The following is a 12,383-nucleotide window of genomic DNA, read 5'->3' on the forward strand; positions in this document are numbered from 1 at the left end:
AAATTTTAAAATAAAATAAAAATTTACAACATAATCCGAGTTGTTGGTTTTTTTATTTTAATCTTCCACAAACATTTTTTGAAGTTATACCTACTTCTATACGCGCGTTCGACGTTGGAAATTTGTACGGGAGTGAATCGGCAAAATCATTACATATGTAAGATATAGGTAAGAGAGAGACAGAAGATATATTTTCTCTCTCTCTTTCTCTGTCGAGAATAAAAATGTTCCTTTTGTAAATATATTTAATATTTATTAATATTATTATTAGTTTTTTATTAATATTATCATGGTAAATTAAACATATGCGTAAGTAAGTTATGTATATTGTCATTTTTAAATACTTATGAATATTGCATTTTAATTTATATATATTGTAATATTATATTGAATTATGTTGCAGTGTATTGTAACAGAATAATAAACAATCAGAATGCCCACTCTGCTTGAAAAAATAAGTACGCGCATCTCGGTCGCGCAGACGGAATCAGTCATGTTTTAGTCGAAACCAGTGCTGTTCAGTGACATTTTATCTGGTTAGCATAGACAAATTAACCCGGTTTAATTTATTTACGGCAACTACAGACATAACATGCACTATTTTATTCGTACTTTTAGTTGATAAATAGATTAAATTATTTCAAATGTACTAAATTATTAATTTTTAAAAATTTAAATTACAGTTCTGTCGTCACAAATTTCTCAATTCGAGTCTATGTTTCCGTCTAAAACATGGCGTTCGCGTGCTGGCAAACTTCAAAGGCGGCATCGGAGAGTGGGCATTCTGATTGTTATTTATTCTGTGGTATTGTATCGTATTTTTATATTAATAACAAAATAAACAATGGATTTTACTGCGGACTATGTGTAAAATTTTTTTTTGCATTCAACTCCTTTCATACATATATGAAAATAAAAATACACATTATCATCAAAATATTGATTCAATCCTTCATTTACTATACTTCTATTACAGGTCAAATGTTGTTTATATACAGCAAACGATGCACCATATACCTATATACCTAATTCTGTTTCTCTTTCTGCTTTCTCTTACCTATAGCATTACATATGTAATGATTATGCAGATTTACTCCCATATAGATTTGTAACGGCGAACGCGTGTATAGAAGTATAACTTCTACCGGTAGTCCCACTGGTCTGCCACACCCGTTTTTTTTTAATTTGTTAAGAATAAATATTAAAAATAAAATATTTAAGTAAGCACTAAATACTTTTTCAAACACAAGTAACTGACTGTCAAAATAAACGTATTTTAAACTAAAATTGTTATTCATTCCTATTATAGCTAGTCAGTATTATTGTGACTATGTATTTATATGATATCTCTAAACTTTTGTTTTATTTCTCTTAGCATTTTTGACAAATTACGTATTTTAAATGCATCTGTATATAATTAGTTGGCATAAGGAAGTGTCTCCAATCATATCTTTAGATACTTTAAGCACCTCAAATAGCCAGATTACAAGTATGAGGAAATATCTACCTCCAATTACATCATACATGTTTTATTGAATTGTGCTAATTATTGTCCACTTGATTTGAAGGTCTTCGATTTTACGTGTTTATATTATAAATTTTAATGGTTTATTTAATTAATTTCAGTTTATTACAAGTTTAAACAATAAATGATAAAAGATCGTGATACATTGTCGCTTATCTTGTAGTAAGATGATTTTCTATTTTTGGATATGTTTGTATAGCGAAATCACTGTTCTTAGTAAAATTCATGTGAGATTTCAATTTTTTCTTGGTAATGAAATCATTATCTATTAAAAAAAAGAATGGGTGAGCGAAAGGAGTATTTCATATTCTTTTTTTGTATTTTCCGCCTTTTTCTAACAAATCCGTCTAGCTAATGGAAAAAAAATATTAACTATTAAATGTCTTTAATGGTATTTTGAAAAACGCAATATTATTACAAAGGAACAATTTGGCTACCAGAGACAGCGCTCCACAAAACATAATCTTGTACCACTCCAAACCCATGTCTCTAATGCAATTAATAGCAAATAAGATCTGATAGCAGCTATCTTCGATATAGAAGGCCCATTTGATACCAAAATGCAATTCTTAACAAGCTTTTTTGATGTAACCTCACTGACAACATATAAGCATTTATTATAAAAACTTCCTAAAATCTAGAACATTTAGGGTTTCTTCCTATATAAAATATAACTTCCTTTATTCTCCACACATCTAACATGCCAGAGTTCCTCAAGGTTCAGTTTTAAGTACATCCTTATTCATTCTTGCAGATTAGCAGGTTATGTCACAATATTTCCTTCTCAATTAAATGAGCTAATAAACACAATATTATGGTGTATTATAAAGGGTTTATTTAGAGGTACTTTTTTTGGTGGGGATTTGATTGGAGATCGTACATGAATACTGTCAAACTGACATTTCGCGTTTGTTCGGTATTGCTTGTCATTTCATGATGCCGGCTTAGCCCGGCAGATCGTCTAGAAATTATTAAGCTGAATTTTGAAAATAGGAGTTCTGTGAGGAATGTGTTTCGTACGCTTAGAGCAATTTATGGTCCACATAATCGGCCTACTGAACGTACAATTCGCTTTACGATTAGTAAGTTTGAAACCCATTGTTCATTATTCTATAACACGCGACCAAATAGACCACATTCACCACGTACTGAAGAAAATATAGCGGCGGTAACGGATAGTGTACTCGAAAATAATGAAGAATCGATTCGTCGCCGTTCTCAACAGCTTGACTTCAATTATTGCAAGAGCTGAAGCCTACCGACCCTCAGAGTCGTCACCGTTTCAGTCGGTGGGCTCTTGATAAGTTTTCAGAAGATCCAGTGTTTTCGAGAAAAATTTTGTTTTCAGATAAGTCCCATTTTTGGCTTAATGGGTACGTTTATAAACAAAATGCCCGTATTTGGGGTGATGAACAACCCAAAGAGGCTCAAGAGTTGCCGTTACACCCTGAAAAAACAACTGTTTGGTGTGGTTTATGGGCTGGTGAAATCGTTGGTACATATTTCTTTAAAACAGAGGCTGGCCAGAATGTTACTGTGAATGGAGACCGTTATCGTATCATGATAACGGACTATTTGGTACCTGAAATTGAAGCTCGTGGTCTCGGCGATATTTGGTTCCAACAAGATGGCGCTACTTGCTATACAGCCCGTGAAAGCATGGCTTTACTGCGAAAACGATTCGGTGAACGCTTAAAAGTGAAAAATTATTTCACGCTTTGAAACAGTGAATTGGTCGCCTAGATCCCGTGACATCTCACCTCTAGACTCTTTCTTTTGGGACTACCTAAAGTCCAAAGTCTACATGAATAAACCAGATACAATTGAGGCATTGGAGGTCAATATTACTCGAGTCATTGGTGAAATACCAATCGAAATGCTGGAACGAATCATTGAGAATTGGAACTTCAGAATGAACAAACTTAATCGTAGTCATGGCCAACATTTAAAAGAAATTATCTTTAAGAAGTAATTAAAGAATGGTTCTTTTGTATGATAATCAATATTTTCAAATAAAATTTATTTTTTTTCATTGTTTTTTCTTGTTGAAAAAAGTACCTCTAAATGAATCACCCTTTATAAACACAAGGGGACAAACTGGCTACCAGAGTCAGCGCTCTAAAAGAGATAATCTTGTACTACTCCATACCCATATATCTCAAACCCACAGATCAAACAAGATCGGATAGCAGCTATTTTCCACATAGAATGCGCATTTGATACCATCCCCAAAAACGCAATTCTCAAATTTCCTAACATCTAAAACATTCAGGGTTTCTATCAATAACTGACTTCCTTCTCCACACATCTAACATGATTTAACTCTTCAAGGTTTAGTTTTAAGCACATCCTTATTTATTCTTGCGAATAGCAAGTTTAAGCCACAATATTGCCTCACCAATTGAATGCGTGTTGTATGCCGTTGACCTAATAATGTACTGTCATGGTAAATCGAATCAGACTTATCAAATGTCTTTTTTATGCCAAAATATGCCAACAACTTGGTGTCAGTACTATCTTCAAAGAAGTCCTAAACAGTTCAGACCAAATCAACTAGGTGCGGTAATCAAATTACTCGAGAAAAATCAACTATTAAATAAAATGTTAAATGTGTTTTCTTTTTTATGTAAAATGTTAACTATATTACTTGTAATTTATATTACATATATTATAATTTTATAATATATATTAAACTGTAACTCGTGAGAATGACCATAGATGTCACATGCGCGTTAATTTAATTAAAAAAATAAAATATTATCCTCTTCAGAGGCTTTTATTTCTTTTCACTTCCCATTTCTAATTGCCTACTATTTTGTTTCCTATTATTGAAAGCCCTTTTATGTTTTGCTATACGTTTGATAAAAGTTCTACCAGTCTGACCGATGTAAGTTTTTGGGCAGTCGCCGCATTTAAGTTTGTATACACCACTGTGTAAGTGCTTTTTATTTTGGCTCTTGTTGTTTTTAATATATTTGGCTAAGTTGTTGTTTGTTCTAAGAGCTCTCCGTCCGGCTCGCGGAGATAAGAATACGGCCGGGGTCGGAAAGCCCTGCCTGTCGTAAGAGGCGACTAATGGGTAGGAATAGGGAGGTGGAGAGCCGTCGCTTGAGGTGTCGGGTTGGTAGAAACGCACACGGTCGCTTCGGTGACACGGTCACCGGTCTACATTCCTAGTATCCGAGACGAGACTCTCGTGGGACCACTCTACTCCCATTCCAAAAGAGCCTGGTGAGGTTGAATGAGCTGGGCCCGTACATACCTCTCCTGACCTTGTGTCAGGCGTGGTGTGGGTGCCCCGGCACGTACCCACCGGGAGATCTAAGAGTGGTAGAGGAGAGATCCTCGGCGGCGACCTGTCTACGTGCGAGGTGGAAATTCCTCCGCCTGCCGAGCCTATCCGCCCGTGGTGTGGGAATAACGGCTAGGTGAGGTACTCGCAACACAGGTACTACAGGGAGGGTGAAGCCCCCACGTGGTGTGACTTGCACACGCTGCGTGGCACCTTCACTTTGGTGTCGGACTCGTAGGGGCAGAGGTTTCACTATGGGCGTATGTCGAGAGATAGGTAGCCCAGGGTCCTGCCAGGTCTTTGTACTTGGAGGGCACGCACTTTAGCAATGTTCTAAGAGCTAGTGTTATTCTTTTTGTTGTGTTTGGCTACTTTTTTTTGTATGTGTTTGGCTACTTTTTGTTGTTATTTTGCCTGTATATGTAATCGAGCAGAAGGTACTGGATTTTTCCTCTGGTGGTGAAAATACTAATTTCAGGGCTTTCTTGTGTAGTTTTTGATTTAAAATTTTATTAACTGTTTATTCGTTGTACCCATTGTTTACTGCTATTCGCTTAATGATATTTAATTCTGTCTCAAAGTTGTATTTTGACTTCGAATTTCTATTAATCTATGTAACATACTATGATAGGCTGCCAGTTTATGTTGTGTAGGATGGGATGATGAATTGTGCATAGTCGTGTCAGTATGGGTAGGTTTATGAAATACGGAGAACTCAAGTTTAAATCTGATGATTTTTAAATCTAAAAAATTACTGGATTGATTTTGTTCTGTTTCTATTTAATATGACTATGGAATGAATTAATATACGATAAAATTGATAAAGTTGTCTGTTAGTTCCTGTAAAACATCGTCTACGTATCTCCACCAATATAAAAACTGTTTGAATACGGGATGTTTTAAAATCTTTGTCTCTAGATGATCCATAAAAATGTCTGATAGCAATGGGCTATTGGGATTACCCATTGTAACTCCTGCACTGTTATCTGGATATATTTGATTATTAAATTCAGTCCTGGTCAGTAATGATTGGATCTTTACCTAATATTCCTCCTACAGAAATTTTTGTTGTTGTATTATACGTATTTCGAACAGAACCATGATTTTCTAAATAAATTTGCACAATTTTGAAGCATTGTTCAGACGTCAGTCTATTCATGCTGAAATATCAAATCAAACTAAACATAAACCACTTGGCAGCTGTCAAAATGGCCGCCACTTAAAAAGTATTGCCAACTTACATTTCTATACCTCTAAAAAAACACCCTTTACAAACACCTATGTCGGCTTATCATAGAGGAGAAATCCGCCAAGGAGACTCGCTCAGCCCATTGTTATTCAATATGGTGATGAATCAAATAATTCACGAAGTAAGAAAACGACACGGATACCACATGGGAGAGCATAAAATCACGATACTATGCTATGCCGATGATGCAGTACTAATTGCTGATAACGAAGATAACCTACAAAGGCAGCTCCATACCTTCAATATCACAGCGAACAAACTTAATATGAGAATATTAGTAGAAAAAACTAAATGTATAGTACTCAGTAAAGAGTCGCGTAGATGCAAACTAGAAATAGACGGCAAAATTGTAGAACAAGTAATGAAATTCAATTACCTAGGAGTAGAGATCACTAGTGACAGGGATATAAGAACAGAGACCACAAGGCAAGCATCAAAAGCGGCAAGGAGACAACCAATATGGCCGGCAAACCATATGGAGAAATAAATATCTGACCACGGAAAGCAAAATGAAAGTATACAAGATAACAGTAAGACCAATCCTAACATATGCAGCGGAGACAAGGACCGATACAAGAAAGACGAAACAACAAATCAACACTATCGAATTGAAAGTATTAAGATCAATAGCGGGCATATCATTAAGAGACAGACAAACCAAGAGAAGTATACGCGAACAATGTAAAATTCAAAATATTAACAGGTTAATAAAAACAAAAAAAAAACTGGAACGAACATGTAAACCGAATGGGACCAGATAGATTAGCGAACATCTGTAAAAACAACAAGCCGTATAGCAGAAGACCCGTTGGAAGGCCGGCAAAAAGGTGGAAAGATAATGTACAGTCAACAACGACTGAAACAGAATAAGAGGCAGACAAACAGGAGTAATCCTAGTCGCGCGAAGAAGAAGAAGAAGAAGAAATACCATCTGAATCACTTAAATATATGTATATAGTTTCACTAAAATAAGCCAATGCGTACAATTATGAAGATTAAAAACATACGCATAACGAGTCACGCATTAACAATATTTCTAAAAATTCCTAACTCAACAATATACAAAAAATGTCAAGATTTGTGTCCATCAAAACGTAATATATGACCAAACCTAATGTAAATGTAAAGAGCATCTGTCAGTTATTTTGTAGATAAAGCTCACTTAACTCTTTTGGTTTCCCACTGATTTTGAAACCGACCCCGCCTTTATACAAATGATTATTTATATATACATATAGTCTTTTTAAGACATTACGAAGGCAGAAAAGAAACTCCTTAATTTTTTGAGCAGTATGTAAGAGCAAGAAACTATGTATTGATACATCCTACAATGTATCAATAATATACGATAAAAATTTTACCTAAAATATAATCAACGGATGCAGTATGCCATGGACGCACTGTTGAAAATACATTTTTGATACAAATTAAATTTTAATATTTAAATTTTAATAAATCGGTAATGAGCTTCAAATCGGCGGCATAGAATTTTTACAGTTTAAGAAGTATACACTTACCTTTGGAAATGTAAAAGCTTTGGATGCCGTAAGAAACCCATCTTTCTTCTTCTCGACTTTATAGACCTCAACAGCATTTTCATTGTATTTGTTTATAATAAAGGCTTTGGAATCTGGACTCCACTTCACGTGAGTAGCATGATCGAACTCAATATTGACTCGTAAAGATTTCCTATCCTTTGAGCTGAAATCTTTGGTATCCCAAAGAAAAACTGCACCAGCTGTAACAAAATACACGTTTAGATAGAGATTAAAGTACCTAATGTTTGAAAAAATTTGTGAATTGTTTGAGCGTCTATAAAAAGGGTCATTTGAAATATTTTGCTAATAATAAATAAGATTTTTACATCTTATTGTAAGGTTAGTGACTTAAGTGTTTTTTTTATTTTCCAGAGACTTCTCATTATTAAAATTGGAAGATATGCACAAATTAATCACATAATTTTATTTTTAATATTTTAATAATATATTCTTAAACTGAGTGATAATTTTGTCTATTTTAACTTTTTTTTAGGAGGTGATAATGTGTTAAAGACCTCTGGGAAGATGCCCCAGGTACGTTGGATTCAGCCGGTTATGCCTAACCGTAACCAGCTGCAAACCTACTAAACTCACCCACCCTTTCTCCAACTGAAGGGCCAAAACCGCTTTTAGCGAGCATAGCGTCTGTCCCGTCAGCTTTGCTCGTTACTCCCATCTGTCATGACGTCCCGGCCACTCCACCCCATCCACGCTTGCAACAGCACATGCTTTGTAAAGGAAAACGACCTGCGTGCAAGACAATGTGTGTGGGAGGGACAGTGTCGTCATTCCACTTATCGTAAACTAACAGAGAGTTACCAGACAAACTAGTAAGAACAACTCCTTTCATTCTGCACCCCAGTGTGGTGGACCCATTCTTCCCTCCATTCATACTAGACAAAACATAAAAAAAACTTACACACGCTACAAATAGACAAAACATGGTTTAAATGGCTGTTGTGTCTTATAGTTTGGTGGGGGCTGTTTAGAGGCTCTCCCCATGTATAGAATTCTTAATGTATAAAAAATTAATGCAATATAGGTATATATCCGTATAAATAAAATCATTTAAAAGTTAAAACTAGACTCAAGATCTGTTAAAAAGTTGAAAGAAAAAAAAATTATGTTAAAAGCTAAAAGATTAAAATAATGGAAGTTATATTGGCTCCCACTTATTATTTCTGTTGCAGTCTCGTCTCTTTTTCTTCTTTACGTTTTATGGTTGCAGTGACAAAACCAATAATCAACTCAACCATTTTAATGTTTTCTATTGCCTTTTGCATTAATTCATGAGGTTCACCCAGAGGGGACTCCAGTCCCAGCTGTAGCGAGGCTTGCCCTTTATGTTATATAGGACATACGAATATCACGTGGTACGCATCATCCACTGCTCCGCACTCGGTGCACAGATCATCCTCGGTTTTTTTTTATACCGTACGTATATGACCGGAAAGATCCCTACCGCGTTATCCATTGCATGAAGTAGTAGTTGACCCGCCTGTGTCTACATTCGTACCACCTCACTACATCAGAAATAAGCGCGCTCGTCCACGCGGACTTACCTGTTTCCTTTGAGCGCTGGTTCTGCCACATCTCCAGACTTCTTCTTTCTTCTGGTTATGAACCTAAAGCTCCGTTGCCCCTTCCAAACATTCGGACTCTCTCTGGCCAGAATATGCACCGGTACAACCACGTCCACTACTTGTAGAGCAATGGTTAATGCGATTATGTACTCTGTGCCTACTCTGATCAAGGGTTTTCTCTGTGCTTTAAGAAGCATGTCTCTATAGTTTGCCTTATTTAGGACATCATGTCACACTGGGGCCCGGTATAATATTGTGGACATGATGGATTGTAACATTACCATCCTCTTGTGTGATCCGGGACCCCCCATATTCGGCATGATATTATTCAGAGCTGAGGTGCTTTCTTCTGCCTTCCGATATGCTTTTTGTATATGCTGGCCGAATGTCATCTTGTTGTCGAATGCTATTCCAAGATATTTTGCCTTTTTCTGGAGGCTCAGACAGGGGCCGAAAGTTTACGTCTTGATGGTATCGCGGTCACTATAAGATAATTATTTCAGTCTTCAATTCATGTCGTCTTCGATTAGTAGAACTAGGTTGTCTGCGTATGCTATTGCACTTACTCCTTATGTTCTATTTACTTCTAGTACCCCATTGTATAAATTGTATAAGATGTTCCATAAGGTGGGTCACAGGACCGACCCTTGGGGTACTCCAGCAGTTATCCTCATCTTATTATTCTTTATAATGCACACGCTTCTTTCCAATAGATAGTCCTTTATTATATTGGACACGTAATCCGGCTTGTCTATTTTACCTATAACTTTGATATAAAAAAATATATGAGAACAATACTACAGTCCATCTAATTTAGATAACGATTTACGTCATTATATACGTCAGAGATTGAAGTTGACATAGTTGCCAAAGTATAAAAAAATTCTGAATCCATTTTAAATCAAATAGGTCACATAATTATTAATATACTCTTTACAACGACTATTTAAATTCTTACATGACATTTTTGAAATAAAACACACTAATTTTGTTCTAAAAAGAACAGATTTTATTAAATAGGTAAAAATATAAAACAAGAGGTATTCACTTTAAAATTTAAAATAATAAAGTACAAAAAGTGTCAACAACGCAACTGTCAAATAAGTGTTACCAATTTATGCCAAAATTTTACCTTCGTTCAATTACAGTTACAGTGTGTTCAGAACAAATGTTCTTGATAAAAACGCTTTATAATGCATTTATACAAATGAAATGAAACATATTGTTGTCTATTTCTTTAAGTTAACATTAATAGAAATCTTTAAATATTAGTTCTACGCGTATATAATAAAATATGTCTAGTGGCTGTAATGCCAGTGTACTCGGTAAAGTGATTCTAAAAAAGAACACACCTACCGCCTAAATATTTCGTGTTGGTATCATGTGACGTCACAGGCTATGACGCCGATGACGTACATCGTTAACTAAATTAGATGAAGTGTAGGTGCCAATGTAACGAGGGAAGTGTGTTTCTGCGTTATTTTTGTGTTCTTTATGCGTTTGTATGTATATGAGTGTTCGTGTATTATATTTGTGTATTGTGTGTTGTATGTGTATTATGTATCATTGAAGACGATGTGTCTCATATTTCTCGATCCGCTATTGTTGGCATATTCTTGTTGTTGACTTCTTCTTTTAGTATCCTTTCAGGTGCAGTCGTCCTTATCCATCGCCTTCCACTGCTAAGCACCATCATCATTTTGGCTTTACAACCCTGTGTGGGTCCTAGCCTCCCCAAGAATTTGTTTCCAGTCGTCCCTATCCATCGCTTTCTTCCGCGAAGCACGTATTTCCATATTTCTCATATCTTGATCTATGTCATCTAGAAATCTTGTTCTGGGTCTTCCTCTTCTTCTTTGACCAATAGGTGTATCAAGGAGCGTTTTTCTAGCTGGGTCGATTTGCTCCATCCGCATTACATAGCCTACCCACCTCAGACGTCATATCTTAATGTGTTTTACGATATCTGGTTCCTGGTATATTCTATAGAGTTCGAAGTTGTATCGTCTTCTCCAGACACCATTTTCATTTACCGCTCCATACATTCGCCTTAGTATTTTTCTTTCGAAACATCCTAACATGTTTTCATTGCTTTTTGTTAAAGTTCAGGTTTCTGAACCATATGTTAGGACTGAGCGTATTATTGTTTTGTAGAGTTTTACTTTTGTATTTCTTGATATAACTGTAGATTTAAAAAGGAGATTAAGCCCAAAATAGCATCTATTAGCCGTGCAAATTCTACGGTTTATCTCTGCGGTAGTGTCATTTTCAGTATTGACGAGCGTTCCCAGGTATACAAATTCGTTAACTGACTATTTTTAACTGCTAAGCACGTTGTCCCATATTTATCATGTTCAGTGATGTTATCAAGAAACCTTGTTCTGGGTCTTCCTTTTCTTCTCTGACAAACGAGTCTAAGGAGACATAATATATATATATATATATATATATATATATATATATATATATATATATATATATATATATATATATTAAAAACCAAGTCAAAATAACTTTTGCTTCTATTAAATTCAAAATGATAAAATAAAGTTCATAGTTTGTATGGGTATTTGTGGGTATAAAATAAATTACTTGATTCTATTCTGGAAGTATGTGTGTATTTTCATTAGATAACACACCTCTTTCCACATATTTTTCAGGAAATGAAGGTCATTGTTTAACGACATTTCCTAATCTTCTAATGTTAATTATGTAATTTGACAGTTTCATCATTGCTCGCCTTACAAACCTCATTGTTTTATTGTTGGCTCCATACACGGAATACTTGGGCCCGATATTTTAATACAATAATGGTACTATTGACTGACGTAACAACATAAACAATAAAGCCAACAAAAAATTTATTGGCATTGTCTTGCCAAAACAAATGTACATTTCGCAAATTGGGTTTAGGTACATGAAAATATCCGATGAGTTCTTAATTTATGTACAGGACCGGTATCTGAGATATAAAAATTATGATTCCGAAATTAAAAATGCTTTAGATAAAAAAAACGGTTAAAATATTTTTTGTTTATTAAAAAATGATTATACTTTGTAACACTAGAGGGAAATAACAATAACATATGTAAAAGATTTGTCAGCAAAACGTAATAGGTAAGAGCTAAATATAATATTACAACAAATAAAATTTAAAACAAACAATTAAGATTTATTTTGTTTAAAACTAAAACTA

At 34.9% G+C, this 12,383-nt stretch overlaps 1 protein-coding gene across 1 annotated transcript in view; it reads right to left on the reverse strand.

Moving 5' to 3' along the window:
- prage (RNA exonuclease prage) overlaps window positions 1-12,383 on the reverse strand; it is a 312,334-nt gene that overhangs the window by 81,318 nt on the left and 218,633 nt on the right. The window contains exon 3 of the mRNA XM_072530316.1: window positions 7,584-7,804. Within this exon, the coding sequence (XP_072386417.1) occupies window positions 7,584-7,804 (221 nt within the window). The remainder of the gene's footprint in view (window positions 1-7,583; window positions 7,805-12,383) is intronic.

This window comes from Diabrotica undecimpunctata, chromosome 4 (assembly GCF_040954645.1).
Source record: "Diabrotica undecimpunctata isolate CICGRU chromosome 4, icDiaUnde3, whole genome shotgun sequence".
Taxonomy (NCBI): Eukaryota; Metazoa; Arthropoda; class Insecta; order Coleoptera; family Chrysomelidae; genus Diabrotica; species Diabrotica undecimpunctata.